Genomic DNA, 22812 nt, shown 5'->3' with positions numbered 1-22812 from the left:
TGCTCCCTCTTTCCCTGGTACAGAGCAGGGATGAGCCAGAGACATGAAGTAACCCACCTGAGATCCCACAGCTAGTACGGGGTGCAGCTGGGAGCTGAACCCAGCTGTCTCCTGAGCCTGCCGCTCCAGGTTCCTGCAGGTAGCGACCGTGACAATGAAAGTTCTTTCACCAGCATCACACCCTGGATCCTGCCTCAGCCCCAAAGGGGAGGTATCATGACCGTTTTCATCCCCAATTTTCAGAAAAGGAAAATGAGGCTCTGGAAACTACGTAAAAAGGGAGCTTTTGGCCTCTGTGGATGAAGCCAGTCGTCTGGGCAGCAGCTTGAACATCAGTGACCTTCTGCCCCCTTGCCCCAAACTCCTCTCCCCACCCCACTCCACCCCACCCCGCCCCAGCACCTTATCTCCACTGCCAAGGTTCTTCCAGACCTGTTGCCAGGGAAGAAAACTTACAGAAATGGGGGATGGGGGCAGCACCAAACCAGGCGGGCCGCCTCTCCCTTTGCCCACGCTGTGGGAGTGTGCATACACGCGTGTGTGCACCGGGTATGCAAATCTGTGTGAGCACTGCATTCATCATAGGTGCCTGTGTATTCCTGTGGGTGTGTCCATCTGTGTGCATTTGTTTGCATCTTTGTGTTTGTGCATGTGTGTATCAGTGTATGCATGAGTTTCAGAACTCAGCAATTCAGAGAACAGTAGTTTTATTTTCCCCACAAGCAGGCACTTGCTTGGAAATGTGCACCATAGCAGGCTCTCAGCACAGCAAGGTCCTTGCCCATGGGCTGAGCCCAAGCAGCTGATGTGGGCTAGGTTTATGCCATGGCACTTGTCCTATCCTGCCTGGTCCTGTCCAGCTGGGCTGACATCAAAGCAACAGCAGGCCTTTTCAGGCGTGGCAGACCAGCCTACTGGGCACAAAGCTCGAGGTGGCATCCATCCCACTGCTGCCATCCCATGCATGCTTACTGGGCCTGATGCCATGGGATTAGGCTCTGTGCTGTGAACTGTTCCCAAAAAAATGACTTGGTCATCTCTAAGTTTACTATCCCATTGAGTTTATTTCTTAATGCCTGACAGGCTCACTGCCTGTTCCAACCTTTGTAACTCTCCCTCTGGGTAGGTGCAGATTGCTGTCCCCATTCAATGATGGCAAAACTGAGGTTCAGGGGCAGTGACTTGACCACTAGTAGCAGAAGTGGAGGTAGGATGCAGAAGCCAAGTTCTGGTCCTCTTTCTGCCACATGCCCCTCGGGGGGTGTGTGTGTGTGAAGGGGTGTGTGCGTGTGTGTGTGAAGGTGTGTGTGTGTGTGTGTGTGTGTGTGTGAAGGGGTGTGTGTGTGTGTGTGTGTGTGTGTGTGTCAAGAGACTTTCCTGCCTGCCCCCAAAGGCTTCATCTACCCGGCCCAGCCTTGATCATTACAGGACAAGGGTTAGCTGCAGGGTGGCTGAAACAAACCCAAACAGGGTGTGGTACAAACTGGTGTAATAGATTACCCATTAATTTTGCTGCTCCTGGCCTCAGGGAAAGAATGAAATTACCTGATTGGGTCTTGGAACACCCAGATGGGTAGTAGTCTGGTGCTACCGGCTACCATTGTCTCTATATAAATTTGTGGTTACATATCTAATATCTTAAGTTTTGTTTTTTCTCTTAATATCTGACCTTGTGGTACATTAGCTGCACCCATACAGGCCTCGTGACAGGGTCTGAGCCATCTCACGTCAGCCACAGTTCACAGAGTGGGATTAGAACCACAAATTCCCTAGTTTTAAAAAATGAAACAAGATTACTATAGAGTAAAGAACACTCTATTTGAAGGTGATCTACAAAAACCAAAACCAAGATTTACACAATAAACACCTAATTATGGGTGGGTCCCTCACTTTGACTCCTATCCTTGACCAACTATTCTCCGTCATCATTTATCCTGATCCTGGCCTTGGCTCTGCTTGACAGGAAAGTTCCTTTCTATTTCATTCTGAATCCTTATCTGGGCCTCTGATCCACCCCAAAGGCTGATGGAATAGCTGGCTCCTGAAGCCAAGGCCCGTTTGAAGTCAAGGTCCCCCTGCTGTCAAGGCAGGTCTCTGCTGAAGCTGTGATTTCCCCTGGAGCCTGCCTTTCTCACCAGGCAGAAAGAAGAAACCACAGCCCTCGGTGACTTCCCCTGGTAAGAATTTCATCCACAGCGGTTACTGCTCATGTGAGGCCAAGCCCTGGGTTAGCTGTCACTTCTTGGCACATGGTGCCTTTATTTTTGCCTTCCACAGACCAGCAACAGGACCTGAAGAGACAAGGCCAGGGGGCGTGGGAGCATACCCAGCGACCTGGGACCTTGGGCCTTCAGCCCACAGGCTTAGTTTTCTCCTCTCCTTCAAAGCAAGAGGACTTGATGCTCTCCCTAGAAGTAGGGTGACCGACTGCCTTGGTTTACCTGGGATGGGGGCGGGGGTGGGTATTACAGGATGTAGAGCTTCCAGTGCTAAAATCAGGAAAGCTCCAGAAAACAGGGACAGGTTGATCACCCTACCAAATGCCACAGAGGTCTCTAAAACACTTTTATCTGATTTACATGCAATGATTCTATTTCATGTCACCTGCCTCTGAAGACTTGCCTGTGAAAGAGAAGGCTCTAGAACTGACTTCTTAAAGAGCCCAACATCCTGAGCTGGAGAATAAAACATGTCAAAGGCAGAAAAATCCAAGAAGGTTTGCAAAGACAGGGCAATATGGTTTAATTTAATCACCAACCTTTATTCACTGTTGGCTTAGAGCTTATTCTGCACCAGGCACAGGGGCAGGAGTAGGGGGGACAGAGATGAACCATTTGGTCACTGCTCACCATGTTTAAGCTTTCAGGGAAGTGGCCAAGAGGAGGACCAGATGAGACGGCACGCTCTTGACAGGCGGCTAAAGCAAAGGGCTGTGGTTTGCAACTCTGAATGCACATTAGAATCACTGACATCAGATCACTGAGGGTGAGTCCCAGGCACCAGCTCTGTCCACCACGGGAGCCTCTAGGCACACCTGGCTTCTACATTAAAGGTAAAACTAATTTAAATGACATAGAATGTAAAATTCAGCTCCTTTGTCACACCTGTAACATTTCAAGTCCTCAATAGCCACACGTGGCTCCTGGTACCCAATTAAACCTGTATGATTATAGAAAATGGCCATCATACCTGTATGAGTTTGGGCAGGTAATGTGCCTATTGCCTCCTCAGTAAAATCAGGCATGATAACAATAGCCAACACTTACATTGCTTATGATGTGTGGAGTATATTCTATGTACCAACTCAAGCTGCACAGCAATCCCATAATTACTATTATCACCCCATTTTTACAGATGAGAAAACTGGGGCACAGAGAGGCTAAGCAACTTGCCCAAAAGCACAGTTAGTAGGTGGCCAAGCTGGCCCTGGGCACACATGCAGGGTCCCATTAAATGAGATAATTCACACAGCACAGGCAGCAGGGGTGGGTGAGACTTAAAGCTCAACAAATGTTTGCTGTTAACAGTGTGGTGGTTCCAAGGTTTACAGGACATTAGGATTTGATTCAGTATATGACAGTAACATGCAAAGGATCCAACATTTTGCGGATCTAAATAAAAATCACAAACCATAGAGTGCAAAGCAGCCCACTGGGCACAGAGGTCTGACCGCCGGCACTCAGCATGGTGTTGGAGGAAGAGACGAGCACACGGGAAGAGCTAACACTTTCTGCTGGGCGAGAAGAGCCTGCTAAGAGTGCTTGTCTATCTCTCCAGGTAAGGGGCTCCTGGTGGGGTGGGAGGAAGACATGGGAAGCCCTTCAGATTCCTCCAACAGCACAGCCCAGGAGGAAAGCAGGAATACTGCTGCTGGGGACCCTCCGGGCCTGAAGGCCTGCACCCTATCAGCAGAGGAGGCAGCGGCAGCCTGCAGCCTACAAGTAAAAGCCTTGCCTCCAGGTTCTCTCCATTACCTTTGCCCCCACCTCCCCACCTCCCCCTCTCCAGTCCTCCTGGTCCAGCACAGATGCCTCCCCGCAGGCCCACAGGAAATACAGATTGAGTCAGAGAGAGTGCCAAGAAAAAGCCTCTTTGCTCCTGAGGAGATTAGGCCTGAGGGAGCACCTCCTCGTGACATCTGGCACTACCCAGAACCCTGTGCCTGGGACCCCAGGGGTCCTGAAGAGGGACAGGGCACCTCCTGAGATGGCTGACCTCCCCAGCCCCAGTGCCCCAACTGCTCGCCCCAACTCCCTCCAGCTGTATGAGGCCAGAGTAGCCTCCTGTCTTGGTGACTCCATCTTTCTGTGACCCCAGTCCAGGCCTCCTGTCCTACCCCCACCCTGACCCTGACCCTTAAGACCTGCCCTGGGTCACGTCTGTCCTCAGGACAAAGTCCTCTGCTGTACTTAGGTTGTGAGGCCCCCAAAGTCCCCCAAACAGGCTTCTCGTCTCCACAGACCTGCTCTTTGAGCCAAACTAATGCATCTGCTCTCCCTGCGAAGTGTGTATTCTCCATACGCGCCCCATCTTTGCTCATGCCCCTTCTCTCTGCTGTGACCCAAGTCAGCCCAGGTAAGTCCATGAGTGGCACTTAGCTGGGCTTCTAGGATGCTCTGTCCTCTCACTCCCCGTCCTGGGCCCAGTTCCAACAGAACCACCTGCAGGGAGCTTCCCCGGCTCCCTGCCTGAGCATTTTCTCCATCCTATGAGGTAGCTCAGGAGGCATCAGGTTCCAGTCCTGGACCTGCATCTGTCTCTGGGCCTCAGCATCCTCACCCAGAAAAGGGCACCCTAGTATCTACCAACAGGGCCTTGCCAAGGATTAAGTGAGATGATGATGTAAAATACCTTGATCGTGAGTACTAACAAGTAGGAGCTCCGCTGATGGAGGCTCCCTCCCTTCCTCCTGTTCTGCTGTGTTTCTTCCTTTTTCTCTCTAACCACCTACCCACCCATCCACCCAGCTCTCAGACCATCAATTCCAAACAGTCCTCTCCTTCTGCTTTGCTGGATACAAGCAGGCACCCAGGGGGAGACTGGCCTGGACTGAGCTGTCACTCCCACCACCAGTCTCCCCTGAACCCCCGACTCCAGGCACTAGGAGCTTGGGGCCGGGCCTGTCACTTTCACAGCAGGCAGGCTGGTCAGGTGGGAGGGTTCCAATTCTGATGCTGGTTTGCTCCACAACTTCGGGCCAATCTCATCTCCTGCCAGTACTTGTTCTCTCAGGCAGGTAGTTCTCCTGCCCTGCCCACCTGGTAGGACGATCTGCTGTGGGCTCTGCAGCTCACACGCCAGAATGGGGACCCTGAGGGTGACCGAGCTGCCGGCCGGTCCACTGTCCCGGTCCTCAGAGGACTGGGACCCTTCCTGCTTTGACTCTCTAGAGAAACAGAACACGGCTTCCTCCTGTTTATTCGCCCAAACTGGGCCCTGACCAAAACGCCATGCAGATTTATTGCCCTACAATCTCTTTATCTGGGAGTTTCGAGAGACAAGGGTCACCGGATTTTTCAGACGCCTCCTGGAGGCCAAAAACCTAGAGAATCCACTTCCTGTTCACCATCCTTTCCTCAGCAGAGCTTCTGGATCTGTCTTTGGACAGAGAAAGACGCTGAGGCCCAGAGCAGGGGAGCACCGTGCTCAGAGTCCCACAGGGAGCTGGAGGCAGGGCTGAGGTCCTGCAGCCCCAGTCCCCGGGTGAGCATCCAGCCAGGGGGGCCTGCATTCTGCTGTCAGTGGGTCCCCACCTGGGACTCTCACCCTGCCCGGCTGCAAGGGCCTGGGCTCAGAGTGAGGTCAACCAGGATCATCGGGGCCCTCCTGGGGCCTGGCTGCTTCCAGAATGCTGTTGGGGAGAGGCAAGGATACCCTGAAAGGGGTCTTTGCCCCTCAGCCAGCTCAATTCCGGGCATACAGGCCTACAAGGCTGTAGCAGGCCGAAGCCCCAGGAGCTGCAGAGGGCTGCGGGGAAGGTATGCTCAGCTGAGCAGAGCGAGCCCAGCCAAGTGAAGGGAAGGTGTGCCAGGTGGAGCGCTGGCGGGGAACAAGAGGCATGCCAGTGTGCGGTGGGGAAGAAAAAGGCACATCCAGGGAGCTGAAAAGGGTCAGGTTTGGCTGGGCTGGGCAAATGCAGTGCAGCAAGGAGGGCTGCGGCTGGAAACGTGGCTGGCAAGGGCTCTGAATGGCAGCTAAGGAGTTGGCACTTGAGACCATGGGGAGGTGTCAAAGTTTGAAACCAGGGTTGTGGCGCGGTAAGAGCTGAACTGCTTTTAGCCCCTGCTATTAGGTAGGTAGAGTTTTTGGCCCTGGATAGTAGTATTTTCTTTCCCCAACATTGGGCTTGTGTCTAAGGAAGAAATAGGTAGGTTTGGTCTCCTGCTCGGCTCCAGTCCGCTGGAGGGGCTGCAGACCGTGGTGATGAGGAGGAGTCTGAGGCCTTGCTCGTCTGGACTTGGGAGGAAAAGCACATGACTGATTAGAGAAGAGCCCAGAGATGGCGGATTTGCTGACCAGGAGTCAAGGCCTGGCCTGCCTCTGCTCTTTGAGAGAATAACTGGGCCAGGAGGTCTGGCCTATAGGCCACACCTCAGCAGCTGGGATTTTAAAATCAGAAAATAGTTTCCTCTCATCCTTCAGTCCCTTTCCCTGTGATAAGAGTCATCAGACACGACTGGGAGCCTGCCTGCTCCTGTACATGCCTGGGCAGCCCGATCCCCAGCTTCCCGGGGCAGAGCACACAAAGGAGGGTGATGGAAGTTCCTTCCCGCTTCTTCCTCACCTGCTTATTATTAACATGGAGATACACGCCACTGCTCAGCCTTAATCAGTCCCCAGGGAGTGTCTGCAACCACTGCAAACTTGGAGAGTGCACCGAAGCCACCCAGAAAGCTGATTAACACCCAGATTGCCAGGCCTATCCTAGAGTTTCAGATTCAGCAAATATGGGTTGGAGCCTGAGAATCTGCATTTCTAGCAAGTTCCCAGGTGACCACAATGCAGCTGGCCAGGGGACTGCTCTTTGTTGCTCTATGATTTACAGGGTCCTTCCCATTAACTGTTCAATTTTCTCTCATACCCACCTTGGGATGGGGAGAATTACCCCCATTTCATGGTTGCAGCAAGCTGCACTCAGCTCAGAGCAATGGAGTCACTTTTCTGAAGTCACCCAATTTGTAGGCAGAAGAAATCTGTCCTCCCAAGGCTCCGGGAGTACATAGCCACTTCCGAAAACTTCCGAACTCAGGGCTACTTGCGGCTGTGACCCTTGGCTTTCTATCTCTCAGACGTTCTTCCTGAGAAATGAACGCGGGCTCAGGCCAACACTCAAGAACCGAACAGGCAGGTATTCCTCTGACAGCTGCCCCTTCTGAGCAGCACACAAGGCATGTGGTCAAAGCCACAGGCTGTAGAGTCAGACTCACACACGACCGCTGATTCTCCTTCTCTAGGGCTCAGTCCCACATGACAGCCCACCTCTCACTGAGTTGCCATGTGATGGGACAAAGGCTGAACAGAGCATTCAGCCCCGGCACACAGCAAGTCCTCAATAAGCAGGAGCAGCCAGCGCGCCTAGACAAGAGCCAGGGAGGGATTCGAGGAAAGATCCCAAACCAGTCTGTGCCTCTGTCTCCTCATCTGTAAGCTGGGGTCAGTAAACAGAACCTAACTTACGGGGGCGTTGTAGGGAATTCAACAAGTCGATTCATTTAAAATGCCTTAGAGCAGGGGTGCCTGGTACGGGGAAAGCTCCTACGTATGGTCCTTTTTGTCACGCGTGCTGTTTTAGCACTGAATGCACTCTTCATTGATATATGTAAACAAATATTTAAAGAATACTGGAAAGTCAAAATTCTAAAATCATGGTAGTGCTGGCTGCACGACAGTGTGAATGTACTTCATGTCACAGGACTGTATACCTAAAAATGGTTAAAATGGCAAATGTTGTATTATGTATATTTTACTACAATAAAAAAGTTAAGGAAGAGCGGCTCCTAGGAGTCCTCATCCCCCAGCTCTCTCGAACACCTTCAGTAGCCCCATGTCTGCTCCCAGGACGCTTCCCTGTGGGGACAGCCCCACACCCCACCCTCCACCCACTGCCTGCCCTGCCAGCGCTGGCTAGCCAGGCCTTTCTGCCTAGGATCCCAGCGGAAAGGGTCCTGTGGGTGAGGCCCCTCCACTAGAGGCCTGGATGCCCTCCCACGCAGAGGGGTGGATCTTCACGTCGACTTCCCTCTGTGGAGCTGGCCCAGCTCCGCCTGGTGAAGGAAGGGCCCTGAGGGCACAGCCTTGGCTGAACAGCACACACTCCCACTGGGCTTCAGCTGGGGGCCCTGCTCTGTACAGGGGAGGCGCAAAGATGTTCCGAGGCCGGGGCCCCAGCTGCAATCTGCCCTGCCCTCATTTGCTGTGTAACTCTGCTCAAGTCACTGTTTCTCTCTGGGCCGCAGGGTCCCATCCATATAGTGAGAATGTGCATCCCTATCTATTACCCTCCTGGGCTCTAGCGAGGCTTTGAAGGGAGAACGGAGGCAAAGGTGTTTTGCTTCTTTATTACATGATGTGACCACCTCGAGAGGCAGCATAGCAGTGGTAACAGACATGGTTGGGGGCCTACCTGCTGGGCTCAAACATCAGCTCCACCACACACCAGCTGGGAGACCTTGGGTGGGCTACCCAACCTCTCTAGGTCTCAGGTTTTTTCATCTGTAAAATGGGATGGTAATAATAGTAATCACTTTGAGCTAGCACTGTTCTAAGCTATTTACATGTACCAGTGGATTGAAATGAACAAGTAGCAAAATTAGTAAGGACATTGAACAAACAGGACTTACATATTAAAACAAGCACAGAGTGGCCATGCTCTTTCTTTCTCCTCAAAGTGGTAATACCTAAAGATCTAAAGATTTGTAGGTTGTTGGGAGGCGGTCATCTGTGCTGGTAGGCACCAAAACCCCCTTAACTGGATGGAAGCAGAGAAAGCCTTGTGCCCCTCATCCACCCCCTTAGCACTGATAAAGAATTTAAAGCTCTAATTCTTATGTAATCTAATCCTTAGCCAGGCCCACTAACTCTATCTTTCAAATGATTTTATTACATCTGTGTGCAAAAAACATATAATATCGCAGGACTGCCCAGGGTCAGGGACCCAGGTGGGCATCCAGCCCTTCTAGATGGAGGCTGAGAACCACTCAGTAGAGTAGCTTTCTGCCCTCCTTTCTATACATCTCAATAGTCTTAAGGTCTCAGCTTGTACTATTCTAGTGATGGGAAGCTCTCTCCTTCCAAGAGCAGAGTAGCACAACCGGTAAGACTTCCTCCTTCTATGGGGCGGAAATCTACAATTTCCCCCACAGCGTGTCCCCATCCCTGGAGCCCCACCAGCCACATCCGTTGCCTCTGCCCCATGACAGCCCTTCAGGGACCTGTGTCCCCTGACCACATGGCCCTGGGATGGCCCCACTCCAGGTTGGCAAGTTTCTTCCTGACTCAGTTTCCTGTCTTATTCCCTGTTCGGGTCACCTTCCCGTAATGCTCCAAGTTGTCCCCAGCTCTCATCTAGTTTGGAGCCCAAACCATACTCAAACCTTCTAGATGGGGGCTCAGAACCACTCAGTTGAGTAGGTCCCCCAAAAGATCCCAGATTCACATCTCAGAATAGTAGCACCGGCCCAACGTCAAGAGTTCACAGGGTACAGAAGACATGGAGTCAGCATGGCCAGGGCCACCCGCGCAGGGAACCAGAAGCAGGACCCGCACTTCCGGCCCCGTGGCCCAGGGGAGTCTTCTAAGCCGCGGAACAAAGCTTCCTTTGATCCTGGGACTGGATACAGTACCAAATATTTTGTTCCTTATCTGTGTTGCTGTTCTCAGAGGGACAAATTCCAAGGATGGTTGGGGAAGAAAGGTCTTCTAATTTTGAGGCCGGGGGTCATTTACCCTAGCTGGGCCCTCCTGGGGCTCAGACCTTTGAAAGGTAGACTGGATTTCTCCAGAATGTGATTTAGACTGGGAGAGATGGGCTCCTTAAGATCAGGAGAGAAGACAGACTCCAAGTCTTTGCTGCTAGAAAGGCCAGCAGAGTGCCAGCAGCCCCCATGGTGGGAGGTGTAAACTGGGTCACATTAACTCAACCCACATCTCCCAAGTCCCCAGTTGGAGAGAGACCCTCATGCTGGGCTCTGTGGGCCCAGAGGTAGCTATGGGGTCTCTACCCAGGAAATGGAGAAACCACACCCCCATGGAACAAAGTTTGATCACAAACTTAGGGGTGTGTCAGAAGTGGCAGGAGCATAGAAAAGACCAGGTTAGAGCAGTGGGACCGAAACCTTTTTGTCATTTAATCCTCCTAAGAGGAAAAAAAAGAGCTATGCCCCTCCCTGGAAACTTTATTATACATATAAGCAGCCATGTCAGTAGCTGAAAGGCACAACATGCGCACAAGGAGACAGTCATCATTAACCGAGTGACTGTAAATCTGTATTTCAAGTAGTGTCCCCCAAATTAAAAATAAATCTTGGGCTGACTTCTTGTTAGATTTGATTAGAGGGTTATTGTTTTTTTTTCCTTGTCTTGTGGCTGAGAAAGTGATCATGCTGGAAACCTGCATATTAATTCTCCCATTTTCTTGTCCCCAAGTACTACTAGCATTGTTAGAATTACTAACAACCCAAAGTTCTGGCAGGAATCTTCTAGAACCATTGGTTCATTTGGTGAGTGTTAGTTCAGTTAAAGCTGGTTAATATAATCCATAAATCCAATCTGGTTTAACCCAGATTAATTAACACCTCAGAATAGTAGCACTGGCTGGACCTTAAGAATTAATTATTTTAGTTAATTGGGATAAACTGCTGAAAACTGATCAAAGTGGTGTCCTCACCACTCTTTCTCAGTGTTTCCCCCTTCTCTCCAGAGACTTCTGGAGACACGAGACATGAGGCTGTCTTACATCCTGGCTGGGGAGGGTGTCAGCATTTCAGCACCTGCCAAATGTGAGCTGAATTATTTTCTTGCACTTCAATGAGTGTCTTGCATATCTCTCTTTGGAGGCCACTGGCGTAGAAGTTGGGGAGACCTTCAGAGAGGACTTTCAGGCTGCAAGGAATGGTAGAGACCATCTAGTCTAACCTCACTTTTCAGGTGAGGAAACAAGGATCAGGGAAGGGATGTAACGTGTCCAAGGTCACCTGGCTGGTCAGTGACAGACCCTGGAGAGAACACAAATGCCTAGTTCCTGATGCTAAAAGCGGTTGCCTCCATGTCCCAGCCACAGTCCAGGCTTTACTGGCCCTCTCAGTGGGCGATAGGCAGGTCCTGCCCCTCTCTGCCCTCTGTGGCTGTGTCCCACGTGTTGTGAGATCACCTGCTGGCTCTGAGGGTGGCTGTGGGCAGCAGGGAGATAGGGTCCCAGTGAAGGTTACACGTGCTATAAGAATGGGGGGACATGGAGCCATCAGTGGTCACATTTCAGGAGTCACTCTGCCTCACTCTGAAGCCTTGGTTCCTCATCTGTAAAATGGGACTGATCAAACCCAGCTGTCAGTCTGCTGTGTGAGTGTCCATGAGGGCCAGCTCAGATCTGTGGGCTGGGAAGCAACCCCTCGGGAACATTACTGCTGTCTTTACACCTTGGAAGGTTCTAGTTAGGGGGTGGAGATCTGGGGCATGCCTAGAGCCTGAGGATTCTGCCTCTGACCACCGCCACAGCCTTGGACACTGGAAGGCCTGGAGCTCCGGCAGTGCAGGGGTCTCCGAGGTGTGCCAGCCAGGCCCAGCATGGCAGCGGGCGGCTGTGGGCGCGGGCGCTGGGCCTTCTGACGCACGGGCCTGAAGTCCTGCTCCTACCTCTACAGCTCTACTGTCTGCTGCTCTAGTCCTCCCCATCTCCCAGGTCGTTCCTGCCTCGTCCAGGTTGTCCTTCTAATCTCTGCCCCCGACCTTTCCGAAGCTGAGTCTCACTCGGACTCCCATGAGACGGCAGCCTCCCCTATTCCACTACTTTCAGTGGCGTCCAGAGTTGAGACCTACACCAGGGGTAAACCAAGCGGGGTGGCGCAAGGGGGGAGAAGGAAGTGGGGGACCAGGGTACAGACAACAAGGGGGTGCGTTTTCTGTAGAGAACTTAAAAACAATGATAATTCTGACTTTAAATCATGATGTGCCTGTAATTCTAAACAATGTCAGAGATAAAACAGTCCTCCTGGCTGGGGGGGTGGAGGTTCTCCACCTCACTCCCTTGGCTTCTGGCCAGCACCCGATCCCATTCCCCTTAGTTTCAGCCTTTCTGGGCTGTGTGTTTGCCACATCCCAACCTGGCTCCCATCAGTGTGCCTCCCATCGCCAGCCCTGCGCTTGTGCGGCCCTTCAGCAGCAAAACTCCCTTCCCCACTCTGCTAAGAGGTTCAGCTTAGCTGTCCCCTCTCCAGGAGTCTTCTGCCCGAATTCCACCCATCTGCTAGCTGGCCATGGCTCCCCTGCCAGGCCTCCTGACACCAGCCCAGGCTGTAGACTCAGTAGCAATCTGTTCTTACCTCCAAATGAAGATTCAGGAAAGGAAATATCCTCTGAAATCTGGAACCAGTGGCTTAGAAAACCATCTCAGGAGAGCCACTTCCCAGCTGTGTGACCTCAGACAAGACCCACAGTCTCTCCAGGCTTTTTCCCCTGTATAAGGGCCATCTCATCTCCAAAGGACCTCCTTTTCTTGACCTCAGCCATCCCTTCTCTTGGCCACACCCTGCACTTTGTCATCATGTGAAATGTTCGACTTGCTTCCAAAGTCACTAACGCAAGCACCCCCTTGCTGACCACACCCACCCGGCTTCCAGCTTCTTGTCACCTGCCAGATGCGACCAGCCCTTTGTCAGCATACCTGCTGGGTCAGTCAAAACAGGGTCAGGTCTGAGGACAGAGCCCTGGACAGAGACCCCTCTCCAGGATGACACAACCCTGAAAATGAAACTTATAGTTTAATTGCTGTTTTTTCCTTCTTAATGGCTTATAAAACAATGGATGGTGTCCTGCATTCAATGAAATTCAGCGATAGCTTAATTTCTTTATGTCCTTTGCAAAGAGGCGGGAAGGTCTATGCGCATTCCGGGGACTAAATACCAAGAAAGCACATCACTGAGGGAGAAGAGGGTCTGCAGGGACTGGCACGCCAAGGCGGGGCCCGAGGACTGCAGCACCTGTAGGCCCAGGCCTTTCCCCACCAGGCGGCTCTCGATCTGTCCTGGCTCTTCCAGTCCCACTGAGGGGGAGGCTCAAACTCCAGTAGAACTCTCAGCTTCCTGGAAGCAACTCCATGCTCCTGCTGATGTAGCCTGCAGCCCCTGGCTTTGCGGAGTCTGACTCAGCATTTACAGGCTGACTCTGCTTGCAGCCACCTAAAACCCCCAGTCTGTGTCCCAAGAAGAGAGTCCTGGTACTCACCCCAGAGAACCTTTTTATCATGTGACATCTTCATCAAGCCACCCCAGACTCTGCTCTCAACTGTTCTGGAAGGCCAGCACTGGGCTGGGGATGCCACCAGGCCTTCCCAAGGGCTCCTGCCGTGGGTGCCTCCTTAAACCCTCCAGCCTGGTGACATTTGACCGATCAGATTATTATACGATTTACATGATATTGCAACATATATTACATACAGCCCAATTTTTATAGAAATGAATGTCTACAGCATATACAAATTTCAAAATATAGAAAAGACAAAAGACAGTTCTGCCATCTCGTAATAATCTAGCAGCTTGATGTGTTTGAGTTTTCTTCTATATTTACATGTGCGTACATGCATTCTTTACTATACGCAAACCACAACAGGCCCATCCCACACTTACTGCAGAGCTCTCTCCACACAGACTAGTTCTTCTCAGTGACCTACTGGTGCTCCGTGGTCCTCCCTCCCATCACCTGGCAGGTCCCTAAAGCCCCCCTCAGGTAACCCCAGCACCCAACCTCTACTAAGTTGCAGTGCTTATGGCCTGACAGATTTCTGCAGACAATTGTCCCCCTCCCTTGGAACAGGGCTATAATTGTTCTTAGGGTCCCCTCTCAGCAAAGCTGCACTCCAGTACAGAAATACTGTTGAACTCTTAAATCAAGGGGTGTAAGGTGAATGGCAGCTGTCTGTCCCTGTTGGATTTGATTACAGTCCCTTCAAAACAGACTGAATATTCTCCCAATGCTGGCCAGGTATTTCTGTAACCCCCAGAGGCTCCAGACATCACAATAAACAACAATGAACAGGTGCCTAGCATTTTATAGTTCATAAAGTGCTTCCATGCTGTTTATCCAATTTTGAGCCTCACAACCACCCTGTACATTAGGGAAAGCAGGTATTTATTAGCTCCTTTTACAGATGAAGAGACTGAGGCTCAGGAGGTGGTGCGAGCTACCTAGTGACCTCTCTTGCTTGCCTCTCCTTCAGAGTCTGGCTGACTCCAAATCCCACTAACAACCAGGCTCAGGCATCACCTCCTCTAGGGAGCCTCCATCAACTCCTATCCCCATCCCAAGGTGGGTTAGTTGCCTCTCCTTGAGGGTCCACGGCTCCTGGGCCTCCCCTGTAATAACTAGAGCCCCCACCAGGCTGTGTGCCTTTGAAGGTGGGAATGGGTCTGGCTTATTTCCATCCATATTCCCTCAATAGATGGCTGCTGGGATGAAGACCATTGTCATTATTAAGGCAGGAAATAATCTCCCCACTTTACAGGTGAGGACAAGGGGCATAAAAGAATAGGACCTGCCTACAGAACACGTCAGTGCCCAGTCAGGTGTCCCTCCTTCTGAAAAAAAGAAAAGGTGGGGCTTCTTTTCTTCCACTGTGTCCCTTGTTATCTGCAATCTTGGACTCAAAGCCACTGCCCAAGGTTCACGGCTGTCTCCTCTGCACTGGCTGGGCCCTACCTGGTCCAGCCGAGCTTGAAGGGGTGCGTTGTGTGGGAGGCTCTGGCTGGGGGAGGCTTAATCCCACAGCCTTGGCCAGCACCCTGGGGTCACCTTAGGAATAGCAACCATAGTTGGCTCTCTGTTGAGTGCTCCCATGTGCCATACTCAGTGCCAGCACTCTCCTATCTCCCTTCACCAGTATGATGCCATTTTGTAGGTGGGGAGAGGAAGACCCCAGCCAAGGCTCACCCAGTGGCTGTGCTGGGACTCAAAGCCAGGGCTGCATCCCTGGCAGCAGGCAGCTCAGGAGTTTGCTAGCACAAAAACCAGAAATAAATGCACAGAGTACAAGAGACAACTCCCAGGGGGCCTGCAGGTTTGGCAAAGCCCCAAACCTCTCCCCACTCTCCTGGCCACATCTCACCCAGAGCTGGCTGGAGGGATGAGACTCCAGGGCTCTGGGAACACAGGCCTGCCCTGGCAGCCCCCAGCTCTCCCTGTAGGCAGGGTCACACCACTTGCCAACCCCTGCGAGCTCCAGGCTCCAGGCCAGGCTGGAAGCAGCTGGCACATCAACCCCGCCCAAGTTCTTAGCTCCCGATTTCTTCTTGTTAGAATGATACCTCATATCTGCTCCCAGCTGGTTGAGAGATGCGAGCAAGGCCCTGTCTTGCACTGGGTCTCACTTTCCTGATATGTGAAATGATGCTGGGGTGGGGATGGCAGTGAGGGTGAGCACGTCCCAGGGTCCACCTGTGGGCGGCACAGCATAGTGATCTGGACCTGGACCCTGGACCCTGGAGCCAGACGCAACAGATTCAAATGTATGACCCTGGGCAAGCCGCTCAACCTCTGGGCCTCAATGCTCTTCTGTCAAGTGGGGATAATAGTAGAAATAAGACAAAGTAGATACACCAAAATATTTATATTCATTATCTGAGATGAAAAAAGAAGACATGGGTAATGTATCTTCTATTTTCCTTTTTTTCTAAATTCTCCCTTATCATCATATATTTATTCTGGAAAAAAATATACTTTCTTTGTAAGTTGACTTTACTGATAAAACTTATATACAATATAATACACCCATTTAAAACAATGGGGATGGTAACAGGTAGTAATATCTATCCTATAGATTGCTTTGAGGTTTGAATGGGTTACTGTATGTAACATCTGTATGCCTGGGGCATAGGAATTGTATTAAGTGTTTGCTAATAAGCCCAAGACCAGCCTGGCTTCCCCCTCCTTTTCCTGTTCATCTAGGCTGGGCCTCCCACCTCACCCTCAGCACTGGGCTCAGCCGACGTTCTGTCCCCACATTCACTAGTTCACTGCCCAGGCCCAGCTCATCACCCCAGGTCTGGATTATTTCCACACGCTTCTCTCTGTGCCCCAGAGGAAGCACACGAACACTCGAATCTGGCCACGCCCTTCCTTGTTCAAAAGGCTTCCCTGGCTCCCCAAGTGCTTGACTGAAAGCCCTAGCAACTTGGAGATGTTTCAGCAAGTTACATAGCCTCTCTGTACCTTTGTTTTCTTAACTGAAAAAGAGAAATAAAAATAGTACCCCTCTCACCGATTTATAGGATTCCATGTTTCACGGGACAGGGTACCCAGTCAGACCCATGTCCTCTCTCTCCTGTCTCCTCTTCCTTCTGCAACACTGCTCAACTCGTTCATCCAAGAACTTGCTGGGCATCATGGTCCTACCTCAAGGCTTCTGCACTTCCTGTTACTGCCACCTGGATGGCTCTGCTCCAAAATATCAGCCCAGCTCACTTCCCCACCTCCTGCAAGCCTTTGCCAAAAAGTCACCTTCTCAATGATCCCCCCTTGACCACCCTATTTAAAACTGCAACCCCCTCCTTCCATTCCCCCTCACATACCCGAAACATGCTCCGATGCTTATTTGTTCCATCTCCATTTATCACCGTCTATTTTACTATTGTTTATTGCCTTTTTTTCCAATTAGACTGTAAGCCCCTTTAGGATAGATTTTTTGGTCTATTTTGTTTACTGTCATGACCCCCGCACCAACAGCACCTAGGAAATACTTAATGTATGCTTAATAAATGAACGGATGAATGACTGAATGAAGGTAAAGCACTCAGGGCAGAATCAGGCAAGGGGCAAGTACTCAGTATTGGCTGCTATTATCATTACTGCTGATTCTTCAAGGTGAGGCACCCATGTCCTTCCCTCTTGACTTCTCCAAGCTTATAAGCACACCTTCCCAGTCCCCACCACACCCTGCCAATCTCTCAATTACGGTAAGAAGCACAAAGATCTTTAATTAGACCTTTTTCATTTAGGCGTAACTAAATGAAATTGCTGTTTCTTGGAAGTCAAAAACAGTCATGTGTTGGCCATTTCACATATTTTAACCTAATATGTTTCCCATGGCAGCCTGCAGACTCCTGGGAGGCACCTCAAAGCCTAGGACACAGTAGATGCCCAATATATGTTTGTCCACAGAACTGAAGTCACTTAACTCCTGGTTTTTCATACCAGGTGTAATTGCAGAGCATCTCTAATCTGTTCTGAAAGAGGCAAGGCACAGACTTGAAATAATAAATAAAGGATCTTGCTGAGTTATTTTCTCATTATCCTGAAAGATCTCTGTCCCCTGTTCCTGCCATCTGGAGGGCTCTTCTCCAAAATATCAGCCCAGCTCACATACAACCCACTAGGCCATTTGGAAATAACAAAAGTCTAAGGCTGAATGAAGTCCTTTCCTAGGGGAGAAAGGCTAGCTGCTTGCCTCTAAGTGGATTCATTTAATGCAGGAGTGAGGCAGGAAGAGTCTGTGGTTATCAACATGTTCACTGTCCTTCTAACAAAGGCATCAGTTACAGGGATTTGCTAAATCTAAAATGTGGGTTGTGAAAGCTGAAAGAAATTCATCAATCACTGAATCGACCCCATTTCCCAGATGGCAAAAGTGAGGCCCAGAAAGGGGAAGGGATTTACCCAAGTTCACACAGTGGGGGAGAGGAAGAATTCCTGCTGGAATCTGTATCTCCTGACTTTAGTCTTGTGGCTTTTCCTCAGGACCACTTTACTTCTATGCTGGCCAGACTCTAGCAATGTAAGGTTTAATGCCACTATTTTTTAATCTGTACTTTTCAACTGAAATGTTTATTAAGCCTCAGCTATAACACCAAGAGCTTCTTCAACTGTAAGAAAACCTCTACCAGGTAAGAGTACTACACTCATCTCTCTTCAAAGTAGGATAAAGCCTTCAAAGTAGAAGGCTAGGGCAAAGGGTAGTAAGGATCATTTTCATGGAGTTTTGTAACAGGCTGCCTGATTGCCCTGCAAAATAAAATGCCACCCCAGAATCCCCACAACCTTGCCAGCACAGAGGTTTATCTTTTTAAATTCATTTTTGCTAATTTTCTAGGAATAAATACAGACTGTTTTCATTTACTATATGGTATGTTTTCAAACAAATATACAAACAACTTACTAAGTGGTATGTATTTTCAAACCAACAAACACATACTCTCTCAGCTTGGAATCAGGATCCCTGGGCCTGGTGGCTGGTTTGCTGTGTGATCTTTGATAAGTCACATTCCCTCTAGGGATAGGGGATGCCTATCTGTCAAATGGGGGATTGGATGAGATAATATCTTAAGATCCCTTTCAGCTTCCATAATTTCACATTCTATAACTTCACAGTGAATTTTAAAATTACTAGCATAAGATGATTTTTTAATAACTGGAATCTGCCATGCCCCTAAAACAGACCAACACACCTCGCATTAGCCTCGCAGGAAAACAGGGCCTAGATTATACAAACACAGAGATGGCCGGAGACTTAGGTATCACTTAAGCTTGTGCTTTGGAGCTACACTTGAGTGACAGCACAGACACTTAGTCTATTTTTACGAGGGGACGATAACAATTGTGGTCTAGTTCCAAGTTCTGTGCAGCTTCCCCATGGCCAAAAAGCAAAGTCATGGTCACCCTACTTCAGCCCTAGAATCTTAGACTCACAGTCAAAGGTAGCTCACCCCCAGCAAGTGCTCATCCTGGCTCTGCTTGCATACCTCTAATGACAAAGAGCTCACCACCTGATCAGGCAGCCTCTCCCTACTTTTGGCTGTAAGAAAGCTCCTCGGTGAGGGGCAACTCATGAGGGGGACAAGAAAGACCTGAAGGCCCAGACTTGATTCTCAGAAACATTTCGAATCAGGGCAGCAAGAAGAGAAGACGGCAAAGAGGACCTGTGGCAGGCAGGGCCTGGTGGGGCTGTTCACCTCACTGCAGACCTCTAGGCCAGCAGCTAACCCGCAGGGGCACCAAGTGCAGCAGGCGCTGGGACCCTTTCTGGGACTGACGCAGGTCATTCTCAGCAAGCCCCAGGCTGAGTACCACCCGATGTGGGGCAGACACCTCATTTCCCTCATCTTGCCTGTGCTCCCTTTGGCTCTGGCAGCAGAAACAGTGCCGGACCTGGGCCTGTCCAGCCTGGAGGCCAGCAGATTTAAGGACAGGACGATTGCCCCAGGGTGGGGGAGAAGGAGTCAGATGTTGTCTGTGTGCCCAGAGCAGGACAGGCAAATTCCAGCTCAGTTTACAGTTAGTGAGATCCCCATCATAAGGGGTGTGCAGTGGGGCAGCGAGAGCATTCATGGGGATCTTACTGAGTGGCTGGGCCAGGTGCCAGAGGTCTGCTTTACCCAGAGAGCCTGAAGCCACAGTCCCTCAGACATGTGCTCTGTCTCAGACCCATCCTCCACGCCCTCCTCCTCCCCCAGCTCTTTTACTGGGATCCACACATGGATGTAAGGTAGTCCTATCACATCTGCTGGGACAGGGAAGTGGAAGGGACCGTTCCAGTACCATTCCCTAAATCCAGGTGCCTGCATGGGGTTGGTCCAGGCAAGTCTGTGGCTGGTGGCCCCAGCACCTAGAACCGGGGCTCCCAAGCCCCAGACCGGGGCAGACTTGGCGGGCAGACCATGAGCGCCCCACCCTGCATGCCCAGGCTGGCTCAACAGGGTCCTGGGGATGACCCCACTTCCCTTTTCCCGTACCGGGAAGCTGAGGCCCAGCAGGTCACCCAGAGAGGAGAAGCAGAGCCCCGACACGAGTCCCGCCTCACAGGCCACAGGGGGGCCTGTCGGGACCGGCTCGCCACACCCACGGTGAGCGGCCCTTACTGCAGGCGGAGAGGTGGTGGGCGGTGCAGACAGTGCCCAGCCGGGCCCGAGGCGTCGGGAGCCTGGATCTTGGGGCGGCCCCTCCCAACAGCTGACGAGGAAGGGTCCATATTTCCGCCCCTACCCCAACAGGGAAACTGAGGCCTAGGGAGGGGCAGTGTTTTGTGCAAGGTCTCGCGGAGGTGCTGGAGTCCAGGTAAACCGCGCCCCGCCGGATTCCCGCGGCGCGCCGAGCCCCAGCATCCCTCCCGGGGCGCTGTAGCCGGGAGGTGCAGCGCGGACACGTCGCGTAGACCAGGAAGGCACGGCTGGCGGCGCGGGCCGCCCTACCTTGATGACGGCCGCGCAGGTGGCAGCGGCGGCGGTGGCGTCCGGCTCCGGCTCCGCGCTCCTCGCCGCCGGCCGAGTCCCCGCGCCCAGCGCCGCCGCCTCCTCCCGAGCAGCCCGGCGGGCGGGGCCGGCGGGCGGGGCCGGAGCCCGGCACATGCCCCGCCCGCGCGCCCCGCGGGGGCCACCCCTCCTTCCGCACCCTCCTGGCCCCCCGGGGCTGGTCTCGGGGCGCGCACACGCGCACAGTACAGGTGCGCGCCCTGGCGCACACACGCCGCAGTGATTGGGGCGGACCGCTGGGCGACCAAGTGGAGGCTAAGGACAGTCAGAGCCGCCTGCCTTCACGTCCCACCGCTTCCTCGCGTCGTGTCATGGGACCAGGGACTCGACCTCTTGGTAGCCTCAGTTTCCCCCTTGGTGAAATGGAAACAGTAACTGTGTCTGCCTGAGAGCAGTTTGAGAATTAGGTGAGCCAGTCTAATTTACCGGCCCGGTAAAGTGCGCGTGCAGAGCCCGCCGCAGGAGTAGCGCCAGATAAACCGAGCGGGTGGACGAAATTTCTGAGGTTTCCCAGTCGATCAGGAGAAAAAGAGCAGGGAGGGTGGTTTCAGTATCAGTACAGCCCTTCTTCCCTCGGTGACCAGTAGGAGGCGCTGCTGCCCAGTCTCGCAGGCTTTGGCCAACGCGACCAAGGCAGGCAATTGGCAGGTGACAGGGTAAGCCCAGCCTTTTAATAGAATCACCTCCTGAGGCCGAACCAGGCACTGTTCTAGGCCCCTTAAATACATTACCTTACTTTACCTGTCACACAGGCCTATGAGGTTACACTACTACCCGCCTATTGTACACTTAAGGAAGCTGAGGCACAGGGAGGTTAAGTACTTGAAGATTACTTAGCTAGTAATTCAGCTCCAGGCAGCGTGGTTCCCAAGCTCACAGCCACTCCATCATACCATCCTTCTCGAGAAGAGCTCTTTGTTTTGTTCAGTGGTGTGTTTCAAAGGCTTAGAACAGTGCCTGGCACATAATAGGCACTCAATATATTTTTGTTGAGTGGTAACAGATTAATATGTATTTTAGATATTTTATTTTATCCTAAGAAACCTTTTATTTAGCCACTATTATTACCCTCATTTAACAGGTAAGAAAATTGCATCTAGAGTGGCTAAGTACTTGTGGGCTCCTGAGTATCTCCTTAGGACAGCTGGGGCCAAAGCCTGCGACTGAGTGTTCACTGGTCCTTGTGCTACTCCCCTGCTGAGCTGGGCGGGCTCCCTGCTTACTGCCAGAAGCCCAGCCCCTCCTATGGCCCACAAAGCCTCTGCGTGTGGCCCTGATCCAGGCTCCTTGGAGCTGGACTGCTCAGCCGGCTGACTGAATGCATGCTTCTGGTATCAGCATAAAGGAGTTGGATATTTGATGTTTCAAAAAATCATATGGAGAAATTGGAACATTGTGGAAGTCCTTTATACTTATGTTCAATATTGCCTTATTTTTAATTATACCTGGGAGCGGGCACCCTAACCTTCCCAAGGCGAAGGCGTGTAAGTGTTTGATAACCCCTGTGGCTTGGGCCGGTATCTCTGACACAGTGCCCACCCCTCGCACTCTCACACCGCTGTGCCTTTGCTCACTGTCCCCTCTGCCAGGAATTCTCTCCCCGCATCGTCTTTCTGTCTACACTGACTCATTCTTCCTCCTGGGCTTAGCACCAACACGCTCCCCAGGAAGCCTTCCCAGCTGCCCTCCCAGACTTTGTATCCGCACCTTCCCACCCTGTGCCATGATGGCAGGTGGCCAGGACTGTGTTTGGGGAAAGGCTGACTTGACAGGGGCCTCTCTTGGTGCCATAGACATATGACTGATGGGCCAGAGCGGAGGCCTTTGAAGGCCTCTCCAGTAGACACAACCTGGGACCTTTCCTGCTGCGTGTGTGTGCCTGTCCTCATTCTCCTGCCCCTTCCTCCCTCTAACCCTGGTCCTTTTGGGGGAGACCCCCCCTACTAGTTTTTGAATTGCACACGTGGGGAACTGAGGCTTGAGCAGTGATCACCTAACTGGGGGCCCCTAGCAAGAGAACTATACAGTGGGTCTGGCCCCAAAGCTGGGCCCATCTGCCAGCACCTTCTATTGGGCCTTATCACTGATGGGGGTGGGGGGCGGGAAACCACTGTCCCCTTCCTTCCCCACACATCAACATGCCAGCTTTGTTTAACCTGTCACATGTGGTTGAATGCCTTGTGTGGGACCAGAATGTGTGTGAAAATGGTGGTAAATTCTCCATCTCCCTGCTCAACAAGGAGCTTTCTGTGCAATATGACCTCATGCCCATGGGAGACTGAGCTGAGAAACAGCAAGAGGATAGCGGTGCCTGGGAGGTGAGGTTCTGAGTGGGGGTGGGGATGGTTAGTAGCCCTGAACTCAG

General features: G+C 51.8%; 1 protein-coding gene across 5 annotated transcripts in view; it reads right to left on the bottom strand.

The window, feature by feature from the left end:
• CORO2A (coronin 2A) overlaps window positions 1-20543 on the bottom strand; it is a 49908-nt gene extending 29365 nt beyond the window's left edge. For 4 of the 5 annotated variants that reach the window (XM_037004086.2, XM_037004098.2, XM_073227181.1 and 1 more), the window contains exon 1: window positions 20388-20543. In XM_037004086.2, coding sequence (XP_036859981.2) covers window positions 20388-20543 — 156 coding nt within the window. Of the gene's footprint in view, window positions 1-57; window positions 273-20387 lie in introns of those variants that run through there. The other variant, XM_017659753.3, reaches the window with a different exon arrangement.
• Window positions 20544-22812: the final 2269 nt, after the last annotated feature.

This window comes from Manis javanica, chromosome 2, assembly GCF_040802235.1.
Source record: "Manis javanica isolate MJ-LG chromosome 2, MJ_LKY, whole genome shotgun sequence".
Classification (NCBI taxonomy): Eukaryota; Metazoa; Chordata; class Mammalia; order Pholidota; family Manidae; genus Manis; species Manis javanica.
The sequence above is the reverse complement of the archived record's forward strand: the minus strand, read 5'-3'. Positions and strand labels throughout refer to the sequence as shown.